General features: G+C 36.3%; 1 protein-coding gene across 5 annotated transcripts in view; it reads left to right on the forward strand.

The window, feature by feature from the left end:
* The window catches only part of LOC127875293 (uncharacterized), an 81,157-nt gene extending 59,252 nt beyond the window's left edge, over window positions 1-21,905 (forward strand). For all 5 annotated transcript variants that reach the window (XM_052420259.1, XM_052420262.1, XM_052420261.1 and 2 more), the window contains 4 exons: window positions 102-189; window positions 2,669-2,820; window positions 4,839-4,926; window positions 20,970-21,905. In XM_052420259.1, the coding sequence (XP_052276219.1) occupies window positions 102-189; window positions 2,669-2,820; window positions 4,839-4,926; window positions 20,970-21,095 (454 nt within the window). In that variant the 3' untranslated portion in view covers window positions 21,096-21,905. The remainder of the gene's footprint in view (window positions 1-101; window positions 190-2,668; window positions 2,821-4,838; window positions 4,927-20,969) is intronic.
* The last annotated feature ends 813 nt before the right edge of the window (window positions 21,906-22,718 follow it).

Genomic DNA, 22,718 nt, shown 5'->3' on the forward strand with positions numbered 1-22,718 from the left:
TATGAAATCTCACTTAAAACTGATACTCAACCTTAAGATATAAGCACACTCACCTTAAATCTATATGAATGGACAACTTATGAGAGCTGTTGTGATTTTAGAAACCTGAGGTTGAGCAACATTCTCTCGGGCGAATGCGTTTGGACTTTCTTGGCAGCTGATGTACCTGTACCTATTTACACTGTGGCGGTAAGTCATGTGTGAAATTCATATGAGCCCTGCTCTGTGAAAAGGGAGTTTAATGAATGTGCGGAAAGTGTCGTCCCAGATTAGCCTGTGTGGACAACACTTTCCGCCTAAACTGGATTTTTGCTAAGGAGAGACATTCTTGAAACGAAAATATTATAAAACCAGAAAGTGTCCTCCATGATAAGCCTGTGCAGACCGCGTAGGCTAATCTGAGAGGACACTTAAGGGACATGCATTAAACCTCCTTTTCACAGAGCACAGTCATATTGTGAAATAGTACCATTCCACGGTTCTTTCATAATATATATTTTAATAAATAAAACATGAATGACCATCAAGATAAATGAAAGACCATGGTCAAAACAAAGGCTGGTTATGTGAAATTTAGGGAAATGTAAGGCTAGTATTAAGTAAGCAAAACTTGTGATAGTTATGCACAATTACAGATGAGTTTGTTAAAATATTTTATGCTCTTGGATGTTCATGGAAAATCACTATTTATAACTTCCAAAAGATAAGATTTTTTTTTTCTCAAATATAAGCCATTTAAACATTTATAGTTGTTTGAATTAAAACAAAATATAAAAACAAATGATACATTAGAGAAAATGTAATCTTTAGTGTGAATTTTCTTTTTATTTGTATTATTTCTTTAGATGCAAGTTTTACCAGTCATTCTTCTTGCTTTGTAATGGGAATATCTGTAAAATTATTTCAATTTTACCTATGGTTACTACATGTTGTGAGTATTCGGTGCCAGGTGTTAAAACGGTTTAAAATAATTCTCGTTTGAAAGGCATTCATTCTGGCTACAGTGATGAAATGCTCATTTTTCATACTTGAACATCAATAACTATAAATATTTATGTAGATTTAATGCTTGCTACAAATCTGGCCAAAGATTCTATGAAGTGCATTTGCCATCTGGAATGTTTCGCAATTTGTTGGAAAAAGCTCCGATTGACTTTGTATCAATGTTTGGATAGACAATTAAATGATGTTTTAAGGATATATGACATTTTAGTATTGAGATGTGTTATTGATCAATGAGGCATCATGTATAATGAGGAGTTTATTTTTCAATTCCCAAACCATAAATCGTTCACCTTCTGTTTGATGAGACACCATAAAGAGAGCTGACTTATTAATGAAAGCCTGTATCAAATAAACAGGCTTGTTAATAAACTTCAATAATGTTTAAACTGAGCAGAGAGTGGAAGTTGGCCTTTTTGAGGAAATGAAACATTTCAAGAAAACTTTGATGTAATTAAAAGGAAATAAACAGGGGCGATGGGTATAGTAAGCGAATCTGATTGATTTATCTCCTAATGGATTAAAAACAATTTAGCAAAGTGATTTCTAACAGGTGTTAAAATTAATTTGCCTACGGTTTCTTTAACAAGGGAGAAGTTTATCTAAGGTAAATCAACCATAAAACTCGTGTTTGGTTAACAAATTATGCCTCTGTCAATAAAACGCTAGTTAGTGCATCATTTACAATGTATCACTGTTACTGGTGAACTGTTATTTGGATGGTAAAGAAATAGAAATTACAAAAAAGCCAGTGAAGTGCTCCTTGTAGTTCAAATGATGTTTGAAGATTGCGCTTTGAAATAATTTTATAGGAAATTATCAATCAATTGAAAACAGACAGATAGGAAATTATAGGAAATTATCAATCAATTAAGTACATCTTCAATAGATAGCAGTAATCAATTTATTGAATACAGAGGGACAGCAATTCAAAGTTTATTCAGAATACAATTATGTGGCATGTGTGAAATGTAAAAAATAATATATATCTATCAACTGGTACATATTTTAGCAAGTTTTGTTATCAAAAGGAAAATATGGGATGCATAAATTTACTTATTTTATATATATAACAAGATGTGATAAAGAAATATGTAAGAATAAGGCAAAATGAAAATTTTAAATATTAAAACTTTTCCGCAATTACTCTCATTAATATATAATACTTTTATCACGAAATTTTTAGTTGTAGGATTGAAGCATGTTTGTTGAACTTTTCATGTTCGATGGTGAAGTTATAACTATGGTTATGTTTAATAGACTAGAGTCAATAAAAGGATCCAAAGGAGAAGATGGGTAGAACTCTCCTTTAAAGTTATAGGGCCACTCTTGAATTAAAGTCAATTAGAATTGAGCCTGACTCTCGAAAAACTTGTTTAAATACATGTGCGTTAAGTGTCGTCCCAGATTAGCCGGTGCAGTCTGCACAGGCTAATCAGGGATGACACTTTATGCTTCTTTTTTTGTTAAGGAAGGTTCTTCTTAGTGAAAATCCAGTTTAGGGGAAAAGTGTCTTTCCCGATGAGCCTGTGTGGACTGCACAGGCTAATATGGGACAGGAATTTACACACATGCATTAAACCCAATTTTTTAGCGATTCACAATTATAATCAGGTGTGCTATATACTAATATTAAGGTTATGATCACTTTCATTTCTCTCGACAGATGAAGGGCAGCCTCATCCTCAGTGGGGACAGCATGGGTCGTGTGTATTTCTGGAACAAGATGACGGGAGAGAATGAGGCGGCCATTGAGGCTCACACCGGAGCGATCAACAAGCTGGCCTACCTTGCTGGGCGCTTCTACACTGCCTCTGGGTAAGTATCCAAGGGTATTTACACATTAGGCTTCTACACTGCCTCTGGGTAAGTATCCAAGGGGATTTACACATTAGGCTTCTACACTGCCTCTGGGTAAGCATCCAAGGGGATTTACACATTAGGCTTCGACACTGCCTCTGGGTAAGCATACAAGGGGATTTACACATGAGGCTTCTACACTGCCTCTGGGTAAGCATCAAAGGGGATTTACACATGAGCTTCTACACTGCCTCTGGGTAAGCATCAAAGGGGATTTACACATTAGGCTTCGACACTGCCTCTGGGTAAGCATCCAAGGGGATTTACACATGAGCTTCTACACTGCCTCTGGGTAAGCATCAAAGGGGATTTACACATGAGGCTTCTACACTGCCTCTGGGTAAGCATACAAGGGGATTTACACATGAGCTTCTACACTGCCTCTGGGTAAGCATCAAAGGGGATTTACACATGAGGCTTCTACACTGCCTCTGGGTAAGCATCAAAGGGGATTTACACATAAGCTTCTACACTGCCTCTAGGTAAGCATCCAAGGGGATTTAAACATTAGGCTTATACACTGCCTCTGGGAAAGCATCCAAGGGGATTTACACACTAGGCTTCTACACTGCCTCTGGGAAAGCATCCAAGGGGATTTACACATGAGGCTTCTACACTGCCTCTGGGTAAGCATCAAAAGGGATTTACACATTAGGCTTCTACACTGCCTCTGGGTAAGCATTCAAGGGGATTTACGCATGAGGCTTCTACACTGCCTCTGGGTAAGCATCCTAGGGGATTTACACATTAGGCTTCTACACTGCCTCTGGGTAAGTATCCAAGGGGATTTACACATGAGGCTTCTACACTGCCTCTGGGTAAGCATCCAAGGGGATTTACACTTTAGGCTTCTACACTGTCTCTGGGTAAGCATCCAATGGGATTTACACATGAGGCTTCTACACTGCCTCTGGGTAAGCATCAAAGGGGATTTACACATTAGGCTTCTACAATGCCTCTGGGTAAGCATCCAAGGGCATTTACACATTAGGCTTCTACACTGCCTCTGGGTAAGCATCCAAGGGGATTTACACATTAGGTTTCTACACTGCCTCTGGTCAAGCATCAAAGGGGATTTACACATGAGGCTTCTACACTGCCTCTGGGTAAGCATCCAAGGGGATTTACACATTAGGCTTCTACACTGCCTCTGGGTAAGCATCCATGGGGATTTACACATAAGGCTTCTACACTGCCTCTGGGTAAGCATCCAAGGGGATTTACACATTAGGCTTCTACACTGCCTCTGGGTAAGCATCCAAGGGGATTTACACATTAGGCTTCTACATTGTCTCTGGGTAAGCATCAAAGGGGATTCACACATTAGGCTTCTACACTGCCTCTGGGTAAGCATCCAAGGGGATTCACACATTAGGCTTCTACACTGCCTCTGGGTAAGCATCCAAGGGGATTTACACATTAGGCTTCTACACTGCCTCTGGGAAAGCATCAAAGGGGATTTACAAACGAGGCTTCTCAAACATAAGGGTCCTATTCTTCCAACCATGCTTACTGATTTTCTCATTTGTATAATCCAAAATGCTAGCTGATTTTTCATAGCCCAGAGTACTTTCTGCTTTTGAAGTGCTTGCTGATTTTCTCATATATTTGCTCCTTTTCATTGATCAGAGGGCAAGTTGATTAACTCCTTTTCATTTCCCATAGTCCTTGCAGATTTACTTATATTTATTGCCATGAGTTCTAGCTCTCCTGTTAAGACATTAGCAGTTAAGTTTATGTTTATGAAAATATCTAAAAATGGTAGTTTGTTTAACTAGATTGTAGTAAAATGCGGTCTGTTTTAAACAAATGTAAAATGTTGATGAACTTAAAATAATGTTACAAATGCAAAACAAAATAATTAGGAATGGCAAAATAATACAACATCTCACAATTAAAATTAAAAAGTAATTTACAAAAAGTTTCCATAAACATATAGGGGATGGACTGTAAAGAACTATTATGTTTTATTACAGAGATGGCAGTATCAGAGAATGGGACCTCGTCACCATGACGAGTGTTAGACTCCTCGAGGGTCACAAGGGTCCAGTAAGAGACTTCATGGTATGTTGCAATGTACACATGTTGAGTAAATCACAAGGGTCCCTTCATGGTACGTTGCAATGTACACATGTTGAGTAAATCACAAGGGTCAAGTAAGGGACTTCATTGTATGTTGCAATGTACACATGTTGAGTAAATCACAAGGGTCAAGTAAGGGACTTCATGGTATGTTGCAATGTACACATGTTGAGTAAATCACAAGGATCCAGTAAGGGACTTCATGGTATGTTGCAATGTACACATGTTGAGTAAATCACAAGGATCCAGTAAGAGACTTCATGGTATGTTGCAATGTACACATGTTGAGTAAATCACAAGGATCCAGTAAGGGACTTCATGGTATGTTGCAATGTACACATGTTGAGTAAATCACAAGGATCCAGTAAGAGACTTCATGGTATGTTGCAATGTACACATGTTGAGTAAATCACAAGGATCCAGTAAGGGACTTCATGGTATGTTGCAATGTACACATGTTGAGTAAATCACAAGGGTCCAGTAAGAGACTTCATGGTATGTTGCAATGTACACATGTTGAGTAAATCACAAGGGTCCAGTAAGAGACTTCATGGTATGTTGCAATGTACACATGTTGAGTAAATCACAAGGATCCAGTAAGAGACTTCATGGTATGTTGCAATGTACACATGTTGAGTAAATCACAAGCATCCAGTAAGGGACTTCATGGTACGTTGCAATGTACACATGTTGAGTAAATCACAAGGGTCAAGTAAGGGACTTCATTGTATGTTGCAATGTACACATGTTGAGTAAATCACAAGGGTCCAGTAAGGGACTTCATGGTATGTTGCAATGTACACATGTTGAGTAAATCACATGGGTCCAGTAAGGGACTTCATGGTATGTTGCAATGTACACATGTTAGGTTAGATCCAGTAAGGGATTTCATGGTATGTTGCAATGTTAACATGTCGAGTTAGGTCCAGAAAGGTCCTTCATGGTATGGTACAATGTACACATGTTGAGGTAGATCCAGTAAGGGACTTCATGGTATGGTACAATGTTCACATGTTGAGTTAGGTCCCGTAAGGGATTTCATGGGATGGTACAATGTACACATGTTGAGTTAAGTCCAGTTAGGGCTTTTATGGTATGGCACAATGTACACATGTTGAGTTAGATCCAGTAAGGGCTTCATGGTATGGTACGATGTACAAATGTTGAGATAGGTCAAGTAAGGGACTTCATGGTATGGTACAATGCACACATGTTCATTTAGGTCAAGTAAGTGACTTCATGGTATGGTACAATGTACACATGTTGAGTAATTCACAAGGGTCCAGTAAGGGACTTCATGGTATGGTACAATGTACACATGTTGAGATAGGTCAAGTATAAAGGGACTTCATGGTATAGTACAATGTACGCATGTTGAGTTAGGTCCAGTAAGGGACTTCATGGTATGGTACAATGTACACATGTTGAGTTAGATCCAGTAAGGGATTTCATGGTATGGTACAATGTACACATGTTGAGTTAGATCCATTAAGGGACTGCATGGTATGGTACAATGTACACATGTTGAGTTAGGTCCAGTAAAGGACTTCATGGTATGGTACAATGTACACGTTGAGTTATGTCTGGTAAGGGACTTCATGGTATGGTACAATGTACACATGTTGAGTTAGGTCCAGTAAGGGACTTCATGGTATGTTGCAATGTACACATGTTAAGTAAGTTGCAAGGGTCCAGTAAGTGACTTCATAGTATGGTACTATGTACACAGTCATGTTGAGTTAGGTCTAATAAGAGACTTCATGGTATGGAACAATGTACACATGTTGAGTTAGGTCCAGTTAGGGACTTCATGGTATGGTGTAATGTACACATATACAGTTAGGTCCGGTAAGGGACTTCATGGTATGGTACAATGTACACATGTTGAGTTAGGTCCAGTAAGGGACTTCATGGTATGTTGCAATGTACACATGTTGAGTTAGGTCCGGTAAGAGACATCATGGTATGGTACAATGTACACATGTTGAGTTAGGTCCGGTAAGGGACTTCATGGTATGTTGCAATGTACACATGTTGAGTTAGGTCCGGTAAGAGACATCATGGTATGGTACAATGTACACATGTTGAGTTAGGTCAAGTAAGAGACTTCATGGAATGATGCAATATACACATGTTAGGTTAGGTCCAGTAAGGGATTTCATAGTATGTTGCAATGCACACATGTTAGGTTAGGTCCAGTAAGCAATACCATGGTATGTTGCAATGTACACATGTTGAGTTAGGTCCAGTAAGAGACTTCATGGTATGTTGCAATGTACACATGTTAGGTTAGGTCCAGTAAGGGATTTCATGGTATGTTGCAATATACACATATTAGGTTAGGTCCAGTAAGGGATTTCATGGTATGTTGCAATGTACACATGTTAGGTTAGGTCTAGTAAGGGACTTCATGGTATGGAACAATGTACACATATAGAGTTAGGTCCAGTAAGGGACTTCATGGTATGATGCAATGTACACAGGTTGAGATAGGTCCAGTAAAGGACTTCATGGTATGATGCAATGTGCACATGTTGAGTTAGGTCCAGAAAGGGACTTCATGGTATGATGCAATGTACACAGGTTGAGTTAGGTCCAGTAAAGGACTTCATGGTATGATGCAATGTGCACATGTTGAGTTAGGTCCAGAAAGGGACTTCGTGGTATGTTGAAATGTACACATGTCGAGTTAGGTCTGGTAAGTGACTTCATGGTATGGTATTATGTACACATGTTGAGTTAGGTCCAGTAAGGAACTTCATGGTATGGTACAATGTACACATGTAGAGTTAGCTAGAGTAAGGGACTTCATGGTATGGTACAATGTACACATGTTGAGTAAGGTCCAGTAAGTGACTTAATGGTATGGTGTAATGTACACATATTTAGTAAGTTGCAAGGGTCCAGTAAGTGACTTCATGGTATAGCACAATGTTCACAGTCATGTTGAGTTAGGTCCAGTAAGGGACTTCATGGTATGTTGCAATGTACACATGCTGAGTTAGGTCCAGAAAGGGACTTCGTGGTATGTTGAAATGTACACATGTTAAGTTAGGTCTGGTAAGGGACTTCATGGTATGGTACAATGTACACATGTTGAGTTAGGTCCAGTAAGGGACTTCATGGTATGTTGCAATGTACACATGTTAAGTTAGGTCTGGTAAGGGACTTCATGGTATGTTGCAATGTACACATGTTAAGTTAGGTCTGGTAAGGGACTTCATGGTATGGTACAATGTACACATGTTAAGTTAGGTCTGGTAAAGGACTTCATGTTATGTTGCAATGTACACATGTTGAGTTAGGTCCAGTAAGGGACTTCATGGTATTTGCAATGTACACATGTTGAGTTAGGTCCAGTAAGGGACTTCATGGTATTTGCAATGTACTCATGTTGAGTTAGGTCCAGTAAGGGACTTCATGGTATGGTGTAATGTACACATGTTGATTTAGGTCCAGTTAGTGACTTCATTGTATGGTACAATGTACACATGTTGAGTTAGCTAGAGTAAGGGACTTCATGGTATGGTGTAATGTACCCATGTTGAGTTAGGTCCAGTAAGGGACTTCATGGTATGTTGCAATGTACACATGTTGAGTTAGATCCAGGAAGGGACTTCATGGTATGTTGCAATGTACACATGTTGAGTTAGGTAGAGAGTAGAGAGTTGTTTGTATGTACAGTTGCTCTACAATGTATGAGGCACATCATACCTCAATGGGTATTATGCCATATTTTGCTAGTGTAGCTCCAGACCAGCTTGCTGTCTGCTTTTAAGTAATGCAAGTTTTCTTGTCTCATAAGGAGACACAGGCCATGTGTTTAAGGAATAATTGTTCAAGGTATCATTGTCATCAGCCTTACAAACATTTCGGCCTCAGTTGCCAAGAAATAAAAGCATTGAGTCATTAGCCCATGTAGTTTAAGTGGCCCATACCTAAAGGATAGAGTTCTTTTAAGTTTTTGACTAATAAACAACATTAATGCAAGTTTTTGTTTTCTAATCAGATTAACAGAATACAATGAACCCCTTGATCAAAACTTGTTTTGTTTATGAGGTTGTTAAAAATTGATAATTTTGATCTTTTCCTGTAGAAAGATTAGCATGTATATTATGAGGTTACAATTAATTACATTTTAATGAGAACAAGTTATTTTGTTTTCTTGAGTAAAGATATATTTAACTGACACTAGTTACTTTGCAGATTATTAAAATATATTACTTTATTTGTGGTAAGGCATTAACGCACAAATTAAAGCAAAATTTGTATGCAACTAAAATAAGCATTAGCGATACATTGCCATCATTGAGTTTGTTGATGAATAAGACAACAATGTGTTACCGATTTCCAACATGAAGACGCAAATATAAACAGCATGTAAGTTCACCATTTGCTGCTCAAAAGCAAACTAAACATGGTTATATGCAGCCACAATAAAACCAAAGCAGCCCTCGAGTTTTATGCTCTTTGCTGCTCATCAATATCTCAATGTAGGAAATGAAACCTTTAAAGGTAAATTTAACTTGATTATGTAAGGGACTACAAATGTGTTAAAGCTTGTATCTGAGTGGTAAATGGTTAAGAAACATTATTATCTTGGTGTGCATGAAATGACCTCAATGTGATCCAAGATTGGAAATACACAACAGCAGCGTTTCAGTATTGACAACATTGCGTGCAAGCATGCTTATGGCATTGAACAGTGTTAACCTTGCCCCCATTCACAGCTGGCTATCTCCAAGTGGATCAAGACCCCCCTGTGTAAAGACTGTGTGCCATATAAATTCTCCTGTGACACATATCAGTCCCTGTGGAAGACACCCAATTAGATCAAAGACAACCTTTCCTCTCTATGTAACCATACACTTGTGATGGTGTCAAATTTCCTATCAAAACGAACCACTTGGTTGATCGTTAAATTTACTTGTTCATGATTATGTTCTTTGCTTCTTCTTTAAGCAATTAAGCATATTAATAGCAAAAACAATTATTTTAGACTCAGAAAAGCTTGACTGAAAGCGGTAGAAGGGAAATCATTGAAAACAAAATATAAATAAATTGCTGCCTTAACCTAAACTCAGACATCCAAACCTCTGATATGCTCAACCAGTCTGATTGATCTACCTGTATGTGCATCAAATATTGACATGTTTGTTGCAAATGCTCGAAACCAACTACATGTACTACATTAAAAACAATTAATTGAGTTTGCTTTCCAAATGTTTAAGAAAATCTTTTTTTTATGATTACACATAAACCAGAAATGAGTTTCGCTTTCCAATTGCTTTTTTCATTGCATTTTTTACTAATGATTACTCATGAACTAAAGATGATTTCCAATCAAATGAAATAAATGTTGTTCTATTTTGCTCTTTCAAATCATAATTGTCCGTTTATATTTTAATCTGTGTGATACAAAATTGGAAATTGTCAATTTGCCAATTATTACTCAACTATTTTTCTTTTTAAGATTAAAAGCCTTTTGCATTCCTCAAGTCAGTAATCATGATCTATAGCCCTAGCATTGGTTTTGACTAGTGTGACAGAGGTGTGTTAGAATCTGCATGAGGTCTGATAAGCGTGTGGCTTCAAATTAGCCTTTAGTGTGCTAGGAGGTCCTCAGGAAATACTACAGGTGTCCTGATTCAACAAGGTCGGGTTTCATAGCGTAGATTAATTCATTAGAGGTGTCAAGTTTTTTGCATACTTCTGTTGAGTACCTTTGTCTATATGTCAAAGTGATTATAATGATTGAATTATTGAGTATGGTTCTTGTCCTGGTGCATTCATCCAAACCTGATTAACCAAAGTACTTTAGTATATAATTTAGTAATAAGTAATTTCAATCAGCTAAATAAGGCGTACAAAATTGTTTTTTCCACTCACCCAACCGTCCCTTACCATTCAGTAGAGCCTTGTTTTGGGGGTAATCCGTGATTGAGTTTGTACAATTTTGCTTCCTTCAGTTATTTATGCTAAATTAACTTGAAGAAAGAATTTAGTTGAGATTTGGAAGATTTGTAAATATTTGTCATATAACACACTTTGAAAATGGAAAATAACTTGTTTGTCATAAACCAGAAATATCTTTAAAAGAGATATTACCCGTGCTCTGGGAAAACAGTTCTTAATGTCGTATGTAAAATGTCATGCTGGATTAACCTGTTCAGTCCGCACAGGCTAATCAGGAACAGCACTAACTGATTTTATTGTATTTTTGTATTAACCCTTTTAGCGCTGGAACCGGATTTTAAAGGCCTTTGCAAACAGTTTGGATCCAGATGAGACGCCACAGAACGTGGCATCTCATCAGGATCCAAACTGTTTGCTATTCTGATAGTATTATTGGAAAAAAAATCAAAGAAAATGCTTATTTTAGAAATTCAGCAGACGTTATTTTAGCAGACGACAAATTACCCAGCATGCAAAGGGTTAAAGGAAGTATCTTCTTAATGAAAATCCAGTTTAGGCTGACATGGTCATCCCTGATAAGCCTGTGTGGAGGTATAGCCTTGCTGACATGGTCATCCTTGATAAGCCTGTGTGGAGGTATAGCCTTATAGGCTGACATGGTCATCCTTGATAAGCCTGTGTGGAGGTATAGCCTTATAGGTCTAGGCTGACATGGTCATCCTTGATAAGCCTGTGTGGAGGTATAGCCTTATAGGTCTAGGCTGACATGGTCATCCCTGATAAGCCTGTGTGGAGGTATAGCCTTATAGGTCTGATTTGCAACTGATGTTTTCATTAATCTCTAAAAAGATATTAAGCCAAAGTATTTTGGAGCAATTCTCTGTAATGCCAATTGGATGATAGAAATTATTCGTAATAGGGTATACTTACGAAATTTCTCCAACATTCCATTGGATGTTAATGTAGGTCAAAATTTGGGTTGGACAAAGATTCAGAAAAAAAATTGGGCCATCATTCTTGCCTAAATCTTTTCTGAGATGTTGGTGGAAACAAACAATTTTGGTGTTGCCTTAACTAATGTTGCAGCCAAAGGCACATTTTAGGAGATGCAGTCTGTATGTGTCTGGAAAAAAAATTGTTTGCCTAGACCATCTTAAGTGAGTTATGGTTGCCACTTTAAGTGTGTTAAAACTTGTTACATAAAAATAAATTACCCCAACCATTTACGTTTTGTAAAACTTATTTAGTGAGAATGAAAGGTTTTACATTGTATAGATTGTGTTTGTTATAATGGGTTGAAATTATATAGTATACAATATTTTTTTATTTTTTTTCATGTATGCTATTTTAAGGTAGCATTTATATTTTAATCATATAACTCGTCTTAATATGAAGTACATGTATTAGGTGAAGCAATATTTAACTCTTCATACTTTGCCAATCTGCCTGATTCTGATATATTTATTATTTATCATATGTGATTATTATGATGAACATTTTTTGCAATTTCTTACATAGCTTTATGTATCGAAGAAACTGGATTTAGCTACTGAGTATACATAATACTTACTGATTTAAATAGAAAACTATTTATGGTAATGGTTTGGAGGAGAATATTTTGTAATAGCTGGTAGAACACCTGTGGTGTGAACAAATGATGCAGCTGTGACCCATATATGAGCCTTGTTCTGAGAAAACTGGGTTTAATGCATATGCTTAAAGTGTCACCCCAGATTAGCCTGTGCAGTTGGCACAGGGTAATCAGGGATGACACTTTCTGCCTTAACTTGACTTCGGTGAGGAGGCACTTCCTTAAATCTAAAAATACCATAAAAGCGGAAAGTGTAGTCCTTGATTAGCCTGTGCGGACTGCTTAGGCTAATCTGGGACGACACTTTACGCATATGCATTATGCCCAGTTTTCTCAGAACAAGGCTCATATATAGCTCAGGATAGCGGCTTGATAGCAAACAAAACTTAGTGCACAAAACCCATGTAACTACTTAAAACTGTGTGGCATAGTCATTGCTTATTAGCAGTTGTATCATTATTTACTAATGGTTACCCTTTATAAGTTGGTTTCAGTTGCATGACAGCTTAATTATCCGTTTCATGAACTGAATTCTTAAATGGACTTAGAAGAAGAAATTAAATATAGCTATTGTTTAAACTATAATATTTGGAATAATAAAAATAAAGTTATAACTTGAGGAAAAAACATTAACAAAAAGTCTTTAGATAATAACAGATTATTAAAAACTCTGTAATGCATGCATATTCTCAAATTATCGCTGATAAGTGTTTCAAAAACTGTGTATTTCTTACACTTTTAATGAACAGTATGTGTAAATGAGACACTTTTTTGTTTCTGTTGTATGAGACACTGATTGAAGTGGTGTCATAGTTGGCTGTTTCATGAACTGCTATGTTCACTGGTAGTGGTGGCATAGCTGATTGTTTCAAGAACTGCTATGTGAACTGTTTGTAGTGGTGGCATGGTGCAGTGTTTCATGAACTGCTATGTACACTGGTTTTAGAGGTGTCATAGTTGACTGTTTTGTGAACTGCTATGTACACTGGTTGTAGTGGTGTCATAGTTGACTGTTTCATGAACTGCTTTGTACACTGGTTGTAATGATGTCATAGTTGACTGTTTCATGAACTGCTATGTGAACCATTTGTAGTGGTGTCATAGTGGAGTGTTTCATGAACTGATATGTACACTTTTTGTAGAGGTGTCATAGTTGACTGTTTCATGAACTGCTCTGTGAACTGTTTGTAGTGGTGTCATAGTGGATACTTTTCATGGACTGCTATGTTCACTGGTTTTAGAGGTGTCATAGTTGACTGTTTCATGAACTGCTATGAACACTGGTTTTAGAGGTGTCATAGTTGACTGTTTCATGAACTGCTATGTACACTGGTTGTAGAGGTGTCATAGTTGACAGTTTCATGGACTGCTATGTTGACTGGTTTTATAGGTGTCATAGTTAACTGTTTCATGAACTGCTATGTACACTGGTTTTAGAGGTGTCATAGTTGACTGTTTCATGAACTGCTATGCACACTGGTTTTAAAGTTGTCATAGTTGACTGTTTCATGGACTGCTATGTTCACTGGTTTTAGAGGTTTCATAGTTGACTGTTTCATGAACTGCTATGTTCACTGGTTTTAGAGGTGTCATATTTGACTATTTCATGGACTGCTATGTACACTGGTTTTAGAGGTGTCATAGTTGACTGTTTCATAAACTGCTATGTGAACTGTTTGAAGTGGTGTCATAGTGGAGAGTTTCATGAACTGCTATGAACACTGGTTTTAAAGGTGTCATAGTGGACTGTTCATGAACTGCTCAGTGATTGTAGTGGTGCCATAGTTTACTTTGCATCATTTTTTTACAATGACATTGTAGTCATAAGTGATTGTTTTCTTACAGTTATGTTTTGTGTTTTCTTAACTTATTGTTGCATAAACACCACAGGTTGCAGTTTGCATAGATTACTGCAAAGAGAACTGTTTTCTAAGTTGAAGTGATTGACTATGTTATGAACTCCATCTCATTTGTCTCTTTTCAGCCTAGCCTAATACATTATCCACAGGTGTATTATTTTGCTTTTTTGCCAACATCCCATCTATGATGTATTTATTTGAGTTAGTTTTCGCCAACCTGCTGTTCTATGTTTGAAACAGTGGTCTTATATTTGTATCATTATTTTTACATCTTTTATTTTGGTTTGACTGATGAGTCATATTCTGGAATTTAATATTAACATATGGTAAATTGATGTTATATGTTTTTAATGTCTCAGATTCTGACGAAATCTGATACGAAAAAGTTCAGTTTACTCTTTTGCACTTAAAAGCTAAAAATTGTACAACTGTAATAGAACATAAAAATACCAGTGATACATAACAAAGATATCATTTATTCAAGATGATTTATGAAAACTACTTGTTTTAGTGTTTTTGTGAAAAAAATCAACATGTTTGCATATCAAAGCCTCTTCTGTTTGTTTTTTTGCTTGTTTAAAAAAGCATAAATTTATAGATGAAAACAAATGCCAAGATTGAAATCATGTCATGGAATAACAGTAGTAAAAGTATAATATCATATTTTTCTTTGTTCTTAACAGCAATGAGCTTTCAATCATTTTATGAATAAAGTTTGTATGAGGAGATCATTTTATTTGTAGAAATCTAGACCTATTGGGAAACTATTGGATCAGCTACATGTATCAAAATTATTAACGCATAGTTTTTTACCATTTTGAGAATGGAGATGTGCCCTTTTGATTTGGAAAAAATCATATTGTTTTGACTGAAATTGGAAAATTCATGTGTTTTGGTTTTGCATATTTATTTTTATATTTTTCCTTTTTTTAAACATAAAGTTCGGAATTCGAGGCAGTAACTTAGGATAATTTTTTTTTTTTATATCATGAATAGGTCTGAAATTTAACAAACATTCAACCAAAGTAACCCCACTGAAAAACCTGCAATTATTAAATGCTCAAACATAGAAACACTTTTAAACCTTGTATTTGCATTGCATGATGAAAAAACAAAAACATATATTTCAAAACTGACCAAATTTGTTTTTTCCATAATTTGCTTCAGTTTGCAGTATTTTAATGACAAGCAATTAGAGTGGGAGTCGCCATTTTTTCTAATGCAAATGTTTGATTAAGCATATGTTATAAAAAAATAAGATTACAGAGATGTGATTAATAACTGTAAATCAACGTTACTCCACCCACCTTACTTTGTAAATCAGAGTTAAAGCATCTGTTATAAGAAAATTAAAAATTCATCAATCATCAATTAAGCGCATAGGTAATCTCTTTCGTTGATTATTATAACATATTTATGTTAATTTAAAATGAATCTAAACCTTACTTGGAAATACAGCAAACAATAAAGAACATCTGCACGGAAATGCAGTTTGTATTCATTCAAAATGTGACAGCCAATACCATGCGGCACTGGCATAATGAATAGGGTATCATTTGTTAAATACCTCTCTTGCAAAATAAAGAGTTGCTGTCCATCTGATAAACCAACTGTCCAAGGTGTAGGGTTAGGTTAGGCAGTTGCTGGTATGTGCACTTAACCCCTGGGTGAACTGGGTTGAACTCCCCCTACTTGAGCCTGTGAGCTGCCGCTGTTTCCAAATTTGTCCCAAAGTCTGTGGGTCTAGTAAGTTAATAAGTTAGTAGTGCTGGGACACGCTTGGGGTCATCACATAATGCAGCCTTTGACAAGGAAGGGCCTGATACCGTAAACTTAACACACAAGATACAGATACATCTGAGACTGAAACAGTCATTTTATAAACGGTATATTAGTAATATATATAAGGCACCAAAGTTATTATATACATAAGGCACACATTTTGAAGATGTGATAAACATTATGTGCCAATATCAACGTTTTAATATACATAAGGTGCCACTTTCAAACCAGGTGTCATTGTCTACTGATGGCAAGCTAAATGTAAATAGTCTTTTTAAAGAGACTCACAGGTACTGATTCTTTGAAGACAACTGACTCAAATTGTCTCAAGAGGCAGCCAACTTTTGGGCTGCACGTTAACCCTTTCAGCGCTGGAACCGAATTTTGAAGGCCTTTGCAAACAGTTTGGATCCAGATGAGATGCCACAGAACGTGGCGTCTCATCAGGATCCAAACTGTTTGCTATTCTGATAGTATTCTTGGAAAAAAAATCAAAGTAAATGCTAATTTTATAAATTCAGCAGACAACATTTTAGCAGACAACAAATTACCAAAAGGGTTAAGTGTTGTCCCAGATTAATCTTATCAGGCTTATCATGGATGACACTTTCCGCATACACTGGATTTTTGCTAAGAAAAGACTTCCTTTTAACGCACATGTATTAAACCCCTTTTTCACAGAGCACAGCCCAAATATGTAAATGGAACGTTCGGCTAGTCATCATAGCGGTTTAAACCCCTTATGCCTTGCATTGAAAGTTTCAAGGTTTTCTGGTTTTAATGATTGTACGTTTAACAGTCTATTATGTAAAGTTGGGGGTTTGCCCATGCATGTATGAGCAAAGAAGGTTTGCCCTTACGGTGCATGTGCAAAGGGGGTATGCCCATGCGGTGTATGAGCAAAGGGGGTTTGCCCATGTGGTGTATGAGCAAAGGGGGTTTGCCCATGCGGTGTATGAGCAAAGAAGGTATGCCCATGCGGTGTATGAGCAAAGGGGGTTTGCCCATGCGGTGTATGAGCAAAGGGGGTATGCCCATGCGGTGTATGAGCAAAGAGGGTTTGCCCATACGGTGCATGAGCAAAGGTCCATCTATTTTTAATAGAGAACTCTGTTATCTATGGCTTTAATCTTTGTTTTTATGACCACTGACATTTGCATGGTCAAAACAAAGCAAATGAAGCTGAAACAATCCATTCTAGAATTAATGTTGTTTTCCAACTTTACATAATAGACTGTTTATATTTGGTGTTCTGTTATAAAAGTCATTCATACAAGCAATAATTTCTCTTCTGATATAGTTTCTGGAGTTTCCTTGTTTGTTATATTAACATTGCATATAGTGCATTATCAGATTCCGTGGTCCATATGGATGTATACATTCCAAATATTACCACCAGGTGTTTTGTCCATGCAATCTTGCCAAAATAACTGTGTAATCATAATGTTGTTTACTTGGCCATCATCACTGAATAATTGTTAGTATTGGACAAATCCATTAGAAATAATTTGTTATCAGATTTGCATCCTACTTACTCTGTGTCTGCAGCCATTACTTTGATGGATGGACAGGAATGTTTTAAATAGATAAATGGTTGCAAACGTTTTAAAGATGAGCTATTAGATCATTGGCTTTTATTATGTTTCTAGTTGCTAAATAAGGTTCTTGATCATCAGAATTGATTGATAAATTACAGCTGCTTAAAGATTTAGGGCTAGTAATATCATTGGATGCAAATCTATTGAAATTTTTTTTTTTTATCAAGTGTTATTATTAGCGGAAATGAGAATGTCCTATCGTGTTGACATATTCTTTGTAAATGTATGTGTTTAGACGATGTACTATATACATATACATGTACAAGTCATGAATAAAATGTCTGTCTGTCTGTCTGTCTGTCTGTCTGTCTGTCTGTCTGTCTGTCTGTCTGTCTGTCTGTCTGTCTGTCTGTCTGTCTGTCTGTCTGTCTGTCTGTCTGTCTGTCTGTCTTTCTGTCTGTCTGTCTGTCTGTCTGTCTGTCTGTCTGTCTGTCTCTCTGTCTCTCTATCTGTCTCTCTCTCTCTGTCTCTCTCTCTGTCTGTATATTTGTATGCATGTATGTATGTCTGTTGTTACAACAATATAGCAGTTTGTCAAGATCTCTCTCTATAGTTGAATACCACAATAATTCAATTATTTAAGGAATTGATTTGCTACTTCCAACTGTTTTTTCAGTCCCTTTTAAAAAAATAAATAACAAAATACTAGTTTGTGTATTTTATTTCCTATTGCCTGTTTCAAATGTATTTTCCTATTGAACTTAAATGACAGTTACAACTACATTTATCTCACCTTACTATCAGTGCTTGTTGTGCAGTCACATCAAAGCCTATACCGGTAGGTATTATTCCTTTTAGTCCAGGCTCGGTAAAAAGGTCTTTTCCATAAAAAAATTGATTGCAATGTAAGATCAGAATTAAAAACTAAAATTTATGACATTTTAGTTGATTTGTGATCTTGAACTTTCACCAAGGAAGATGGGATATGTATGTGTCATATCATTTGGCCATTATCCTAAATAATATTAAAGCTCTCCCAAGCATTACAAAGTTACTAAACAGAAAAGAAAAATGTGACCTTTGACCTTGACGTGTGGCCTTGACCTGTCACAAATAACTTGTGCACTGTATGGGACAGTCATGCCCTGTTACAGATGAGAATAATCCAAAGTAGAAGTTCACCATGCATCATTTAGATGTATAAATAACATCACACCTATTTGTCAGTGTAAATTTGGTTCAGCTTCTATAAAATTATGTGCTACAAATGAAAGTGGCTGTCATGATAGATCATTCATAATACACTGTCAGTTCTCTGTTGCTAATTCATGCTTAACATTATTTACAGCTGGTCTCACCTTATATAAAGTATATCTTGATGATAACATAATATGATATATTGTAGTATGCACCTGTGGACTGGTTATGCGTAATCAAAATGCACATTTATTCAACACCTATGTAAATTGACATTATTATGATTAGCAATCTTATATTCAGTTTAGTGTGCTGGATTTATATGACCTTTAAATCCTTTAAAACAAAATAGCAGTTATTGAAGAATTTGCATATTGTCAATACAAATCATCGATGGAAGCATATTTTTTCATAAGTAATAATACATGAATCATTGTGTGTTCAATTCAAAATGCTAATGGTGTATTATTTTATATGAGATATCTGGTACATAATAATGAAAGTACCTGTATTTTAATAGAAGACCTAAAATCTTTTTTTCTGATTAAGGTTTGATAGTTGATGGAGTGTCAAACAAAGTTTTAATTCCTTTTTTCTGAGAATTAGTGGCAAAAGCTCAAAAAGATTTGTGAAATATAAAATAAGCATGTAAGCATGCGATAGAACATTGCACATCATAACGAAACTTTCAAATAAATACAAGTCTAAAATTGAATCATAAATATAACCGAGTAATACATGTTTAACAGTTTTAGGCCAAAGCCATGATATGTTGTCTAATTAATAGTTCTTATTAATAAACTGAAAATATGTAGTTTTCCTTGAATAAGGCATGCACCTATGAAAGCTCTTGCTCCTTCAAATGATAGTTAAGGCTAAAAATATTGACCAATTAGAATGCATATAACATGAGAGCACTCATTTCCATTGGTTGAATTTATGAGATTTAGTCTAAAGATTAGAATCATGAATGTTTCTAGTCATGAAACCTGATTAGTTTTACAATACAATATAGCCTGTTGTTAATTTTATATCAAAATGTGAAGATCACTTTGATTTTCTAAACAAAGCCTTGTTGAATTCGAAAGGTTTTAGAAAGCATTTGAGCCTTGTACTGGGAAAGCTGGGCTTAATGCATGTGCATAAAGTTTCTTTCCAGATTAGCCTGTGCAGAATGCAGAGGCTAATCAAGAGAATGCTTGCCACTTTTATGGAATTTTGTTTTGAAGGTGCGACCTTTTCTAACAAAAATCCACCATAGGCAGAAAGTGTTGTCCCTGATATGCCTCTGCAAACTGCAAAGGCTTATCTGAGATAGCACTTAACCCTTTGCATGCTAGGAAATTTGTCATCTGCTAAAATGTCGTCTGCTGAATTTACAAAATTAGCATTTTCTTCGATTTTTTTTTAAAGAATACTATCAGAATAGCAAACAGTTTGGATCCTGATGAGACGCCACGTTTTGTGGCATCTCATCTGGATCCAAACTGTTTGCAAAGGCCTTCGAAATTCGGTTCCCGCACTGAAAGAGTTAAGCCACATGCATTAAACCCCGTTTTCCTAGAGCTGGGCTTGATACGTCCTAAGGTCTACTGCAGTTGTTTTTGTAATTTGTCAAAGCTTTTTCAGATATGACCAGGCATTCAAACTTAATTTCAACAGAAACTGTTCACCATGGAAGTGTTTCTGGTGTATAATTGTGTATTTTACTGCCAATATTCGCAATTTATACAGCCTCTGCGTTGTTAGGAGTTTTGTTATCATATCAACATGCATGTAATTGGTTCTTGAGTTAACTAGAAAAGTGTGCATAGATAAATAGAATGCCTATGCTATTTTATTTTACTGATCCATGCAAGCAAAACACCTTGGTTTCAAAAAAAAGGACAACACTTTATGCTTTACCATTCTTTGAATGGCACTGACAATCGGTTGAACAAAACTAGTTTTCTGTGCATATTGTTGCTGATTTACTGTAGTTTTCTATTAAGAAGAAATAGGCCGTCTGCACAGGCTGATATTGGATGACACTTTACAAAGATGTATTAAGCCTCATTTGCCCAGAAAGAACCCCAAAGATCTTTCACAGGTGAATCACCTTCATGTGTAGATGATCGTTAACATGTTTGCCATGTATTGCAGGTGACCAGTGAGCGCATGGTGAGTTGCAGTGAGGACGGCAGCATACGAATCTGGGACCTCTTTGACCCGCGCAAGAAAACCACCGAGGCCGAGCAGATACAGCAGTTGTACCAGGACAGCCTCTGATGTGAACACTGGATGGATGTGATGTGAACATTGGGTGGATGTGATGTGAACACTTGGTAGATGTGCTGTGGACACTGGATGGATGTGATGTGAACACTGGATGGATGTGATGTGAACACTTGTTAGATGTGGTGTGAACATTGGATTATGTGATGTGAACACTGAGTGGATGTGATATAAACAATGTCAACATCAGGTGGATGTAGACTTGGTGGATGTGACATGAACACTGGATGGATGAGATGTGAAAACTGGGTGGATGTGATGTGAACACTGGATGGATGTGATGCGAACACTGGATGGATGTGAGTAGAACTCTGGGTGAATTTGATGTGAACACCTGGTGGATGTGAACATGTGGGTGATGTTACCACTGGATGTGATTTGAACTCGGGGCGGATGTGAAAACCTGTGGTGATATGGAGGTCATATAGAAACTTGAGGTTATGTGAACATTTTGGTCCTGTCAACATTTGGGATCATTTGAACAGTTGAGGTCATGTAAAACACCTGCAGTGTTGTACACATGAGTTGAAATAAAGCAACAATTTTAGATAAAAGAATGCGTTGATGGAAATATTTTGCGTTTAAAAGCAGACTGTTTATGTAAACATTTATGTGATTTTAATGCTTGGTAATGTGAGCATTTATATGATGTAAACATTTTGTTATATGTGAACAGTTATGTGATGTAAGCATGTGGTGATGTGAACCATTTTATGATGCAAACATATAGTGATGTGACTTTTTGTGATGTTAACATTTTGGGATGTGGAAAGTGATGCAATTAAAACATGAGTGTGACTTGAATATGTTTATGTAGTTACATGAATAATTTTGTTATATAAACATGTGTAGATAATTTCACTTTCATTATTTGATCATGTGAATATTAATATTGTGTGATATTAACACATAGTGATCGCTTATGTGAACCGGTGGTTATTTGAACAGTCAGCTAAGAAACATGTGAACATGTATTTTTAATGCATTGTTTTCACTTTGAAATTTTAAAGTTTGAATTGTTATGTTATCTAATGTAGTGGAATGAAAGCATTGATTGTATTGTGCACATGTTATGCTTATATAAATGCATTCATGTCTCTTTGCACTGTTTGGTTAACATGATTGTTTGTGAACATTTTTAAGTGTAATGTTTACATGATATGATAGGCATGTTAAGAGGGCATGAATATATTTTGCTTTGAGAATGTTGTGAAGGGATCATAATATGCATAATATGAACAATATTTTCATTGTATACAGTGAAGTGAATATTATTCCCCCCGCATCGAAAGATCGGGGGCATATTGTTTTTGGCCAGTCTGTCTGTCATTCATTGTGTGTCCCAAAACTTTAACCTTGGTTAAAGCTTTGCAATAAGTTTTACATTATTGAAGATAGCAACTTGATATTTGGCAAGCAAGTGTATCTCATGGAGCTGCACATTTTGAGTGGTGAAAGGTCAAGGTCATCCTTCAAGGTCAAAGGTCAAATATATGGCTTCAAAGCAGCGCAATAGGGGGAATTGTTTTCCTGACAAACACATCTCATGTTTTATTATATGATCTTATTATTGTTATATCTAATGAAAACACATTAGGATGTGAATAGACAATACAG

This window comes from Dreissena polymorpha, chromosome 3 (assembly GCF_020536995.1).
Source record: "Dreissena polymorpha isolate Duluth1 chromosome 3, UMN_Dpol_1.0, whole genome shotgun sequence".
Classification (NCBI taxonomy): Eukaryota; Metazoa; Mollusca; class Bivalvia; order Myida; family Dreissenidae; genus Dreissena; species Dreissena polymorpha.